This window comes from Rutidosis leptorrhynchoides, chromosome 3 (genome assembly GCF_046630445.1).
Source record: "Rutidosis leptorrhynchoides isolate AG116_Rl617_1_P2 chromosome 3, CSIRO_AGI_Rlap_v1, whole genome shotgun sequence".
NCBI lineage: Eukaryota > Viridiplantae > Streptophyta > Magnoliopsida > Asterales > Asteraceae > Rutidosis > Rutidosis leptorrhynchoides.
In genome coordinates this window covers 72,719,149-72,723,468 of record NC_092335.1, presented here as the reverse complement: position 1 = coordinate 72,723,468, position 4,320 = coordinate 72,719,149, and the positions used below count along the sequence as shown (strand labels likewise).

Here is a 4,320-nt window from a genome sequence, read left to right as displayed (position 1 = left end):
TATATATATATATATGAATTGAATGATGTTATGAACATCGTTACTACCTCAAGTATAGTAGGTAAACCTACTGAAATGATGAAAAATAAACTTGAGCTTCAAAGGATATTTGATGGCTTGGAAGTTCTTGAAGTAGAATCATGACACGAAAACAAGTTCAAGTTAGAATTCTATCTTGATTTAAGATAGTTATGTTTATAAGAATTGAACCAAAGCTTGAATAAGTTTATTACCTTGATTATGAGATGAAAAGTTACTGAGATTAGGTGGAAATTCTTGATCTTTGATGAGTTGTTGGATTGGATTAAAAGGATTGAAAGAAATCTTGAAGTCTTCTTGATTTTATGAAACTAGAACTTATAGAATTTATGAAGAACACTTAGAACTTGAAGATAGAACTTGAGAGAGATCAATTAGATGAAGAAAATTGAAGAATGAAGGTGTTTATATATGTTTTGGGTCGTGGTATATGGATTAGATATAAAGGATGTGTAAGTTTGTTTTCTTGTAAATAATTCATGAATGATTAATAATATTTTTGTAATCTTGCTAAATAACTCATACTAGATTACAAAGAATGGTTCCCACATGTTTGATGACTGATCTAGGGCTGCTAAGGTGATGATAAATAGTAAATACATCTAGAAGCTGCGTACAATACGAGTACAACTACTTTATGAATACGAGTAGAATTGTTGATGACAACGAATGGGAATGTAAATGTAATCATTTTTGTTAAGTATAAGTATTTTTTTTACATGTCATTAAGCCTTTCAAAAGTGTATTAATACATCTTAATACAATACATATACATACATTTTAATTAAGTCGTTAACTCATCGTTATTCGTTAAATGTATGTGTTGTTTCGAAGCTTATAAGTTAACGATCTTGTTTAATGTAATCAACCCATTATTATTATATCCAATGAGATGTTAAATTGTTATATTATCATGATGACAGGGTGTATGAAATATATCTTAATACGATATATATATATATATATATATATATATATATATATATATATATATATATATATATATATATATATATATATATATATATATATATATATTAAAACATCATTACAACGATAATCGTTACATATATAACTCGTTTCGAAATCCTTAAGTTAGTAATCTTGTTTTACATATGTAGTTCATTGTTAATACACTTAATGATATATTCAATTATCATTTTATCATGTTAAACATAGTGTATTAATATCTTAATATGATACATATGTATTTATTTTAATTAAGACGTTGTTATAACGATAATTGTTATATATATCGTTTCGAGTTTCTTAATTCAGTAGTCTCATTTTATGTATATAACTCATTGTTAATATACTTAGTGGGATACTTACTTATCATAATATCATGTTAAATATATATATATATATATATATATATATATATATATATATATATATATATATCATGTCGTTATTAAAAGTTTTAACATTCGTGAATCGCCGGTCAATTTGGGTGGTCAATTGTCTACATAAACTCATTTCAAATAATCAAGTCTTAACAAGTTTGATTGCTTAACATGTTAGAAACATTTAATCATGTAAATATAGTTCTCATTTAATATATAATCATGGAAAAGTTTGGGTCACTGCAGTGGGTGGTAGAGTTAGGTGCGTATCAAATTTCTTACCTTCCGCGCAATGCTATAAAGGGCCAAGTTTTGGCAGATTACCTCGCAGAAATGTCTGGGGAGTTGGAGGTGATTAATGAGCGAACAGAATTAAAGCCAGTGCAGGGCGAAACATGGGATTTATTTACTGATGGAGCCTCATGTGCAGAAGGTGCTGGTGTGGGTTTAGTGTTGGCAAGCCCAAGCGGTGAGGAGCATACGTACGCGTTACGTTTTAATTTTTATGTAACAAACAACGAAGCGGAATATGAAGCGTTGCTTGCCGGTTTAAATATCGCGCGTAAAATGAGTATCGCCAAGTTGCGAGCATTTACAGATTCACAGTTAGTGGCAAATCAGTTTAATGGCTCTTTTGAAGCACATGATTCTTCAATGCAAAAATATTTGCAGTTGTTGAAGGAATTGACGGTGCAGTTTGAGCATTTTGAACTCGCACAAGTACCAATAAGTCATAATAAGAAGGCGGATGCGTTAAGTAAGCTGGCCGCTTTAACATTTTTACACTTCCAAAAGCAAGTTTGGGTCAAGAAATTGCCAAGTAAATCAATAGATAATGATTTAATGGTGGCGTCCGTTGTATAAGAACAGCCAAATTGGATGGAACCAATCTTGCGATATATCCGCAATAGTGTTATGCTAAGTGATAAGCGTGAAGCTCGTTTAGTTAGAGAGCGAGCACCTATGTATATCATTCAAAGTGACATTTTGTATCGTAAGTCATATTGTGGTCCAATGATGCATTGTGTTGGCCCAATTGAAGCAGAAATGATAATTGATGAAGTGCATAACGGTTCTTGCCCATTGCATTCAGGATATAAAACTATCGCGGAAAAAATTATGCGGATGGGATATTTTTGGCCATCCTTATACCGCGATGTTGCAAAGATTGTTGAGCGTTGTAAAAGTTGTCAAAGGCATGCTGCGTAGAATCAGATGCCAAGGCACGAGATGATCCCTGTTAATTCGCCATGGCCATTTCACAAGTGGGCTATTGACATTGTAGGACCATTTCCCGCAGGTCCTGACAATGTCAAATTCCTAATTGTGGCAATTGACTATTTTACAAAATGGGTTGAAGCTAAGGCAGTTCGCACTATCACTGGAGTGCAAGTGCGTAATTTTGTATGGGAGTATATTGTTTGCAGATTTGGTGTTCCACGCGAATTGATTAGCGATAATGGTGCTCAAATAGCGAAAGATCCTTTTAACACATAGTGCACTGATTTAAATATAATTCAAAAGTTTACATCAGTGGCGCATCCACGGGCTAATGGCTTGTGTGAAGTAATCAATCGCGACATTGTGAGCGGTATCAAAAAGAGGTTATATGAAAAGTGAACTGGTTGGGTGGATGAGCTGCCCAATGTATTATGGGCACATTGCACTACATTAAAGAAGAGCACAGGGGAAACACCCTTTAGTTTAGTATATGGCTCTGAAGCAGTAATACCTGCTGAAATTCTTGTTCCAACGCATAGAGTTGCTAACTTTGATGAAGTAGCAAATGGTGAAGCCTTATGCAAAAATTTGAATTTTGTTGAAGAGCGAAGGTTAATGGCTGCTATCAGAGAGGCAAATAATAAACAGCAAATCGCCAAATATTACAAAAAAAAGAGTACGCACTTTGTCTTTTGATGTAGGCGAATGGGTGTTGCAAAATAATGATGCAAGTAGAGCAGAAAAACTTGGCAAATTAGGACCTAACTAGGAGGGTCCTTATCAAATTGTGGCAATTAATGCGGCAGGTTCATATAAGCTCGCATACATAGAAGGGCGAACTCTCCCTAATGCGTGGCATGCTGCTTTATTAAAACGATATTATGCATAGCTTTGCAAGAATAATGTGCATGTATTTTCAAAGTGCAAAATGAGATGCGAGGCATGTATTTGATATTTTTCTATGTGTTTTCATTTTTTATTTTTACAAGTCTTGATCACGCTTGTAAGAATATGAAAAATAAACACTTGTAAGAATATGCAAAAAGTTTGTTTGCATTGTTTAAACAAAATTATGCTTGGTGAAATACTCAGGGTTTATGAAATATTCTATAATATTTTGCTTCATAATGCTGATATGTTTCGCAAAGGTTAAATGGTGTAGTGATGAAATTGCCCACTTACGCAAAAATTGATTATCGCGAAAGGATCTTAATTTCCTAAGTATTTGATTTTGACATACTTAGATGCTTCGCGATGCTAATTGATTGCCTAAGGATCGTTTTGGAAGGACTTAGAAAATTCATAACGTATAAATATACGCGCATACAGATTGTTTCGCAAAAGTACATACTTATTATGTGCACTATAGTAAGAGTTGGAAATTGCAAAGGACAAGTCCGTGTTATGAATATTACTTATAAAAGCGCTATATAAATAAAAGTACTTGCAAAAATATAAGAACAACGAAGATCTTATTAATAATGACGCAGAAGACAGATGCGCGTTGTTGTACAAAACGAAATTTCATCCCTTGGATAAGTCAAGCTTGATGATGTCATCTGCAGTGGCATCATCCTGCTCGCTTATCGCTGTTATCTTAGGGATGGAAATTTCGGCTATGTTTTCTTGAGTGACAGCAAATGCTGATTGAGCGTCTTCTAACGAACATAGGTGATCAACTATTGCAGTTGGTAGTGGCTCTGGCAATGGGCAG

General features: G+C 33.5%; 1 protein-coding gene across 1 annotated transcript; it reads left to right on the top strand.

Annotated features, from left to right (window-relative positions):
• Positions 1–1,607: 1,607 nt before the first annotated feature.
• Positions 1,608–2,594, top strand: LOC139900093 (uncharacterized). Its single transcript, XM_071882897.1, has 2 exons — positions 1,608–2,142; positions 2,251–2,594. Exons 1-2 carry the CDS (start codon positions 1,608–1,610, stop codon positions 2,592–2,594), a joined length of 879 nt encoding a protein of 292 aa, XP_071738998.1.
• The last annotated feature ends 1,726 nt before the right edge of the window (positions 2,595–4,320 follow it).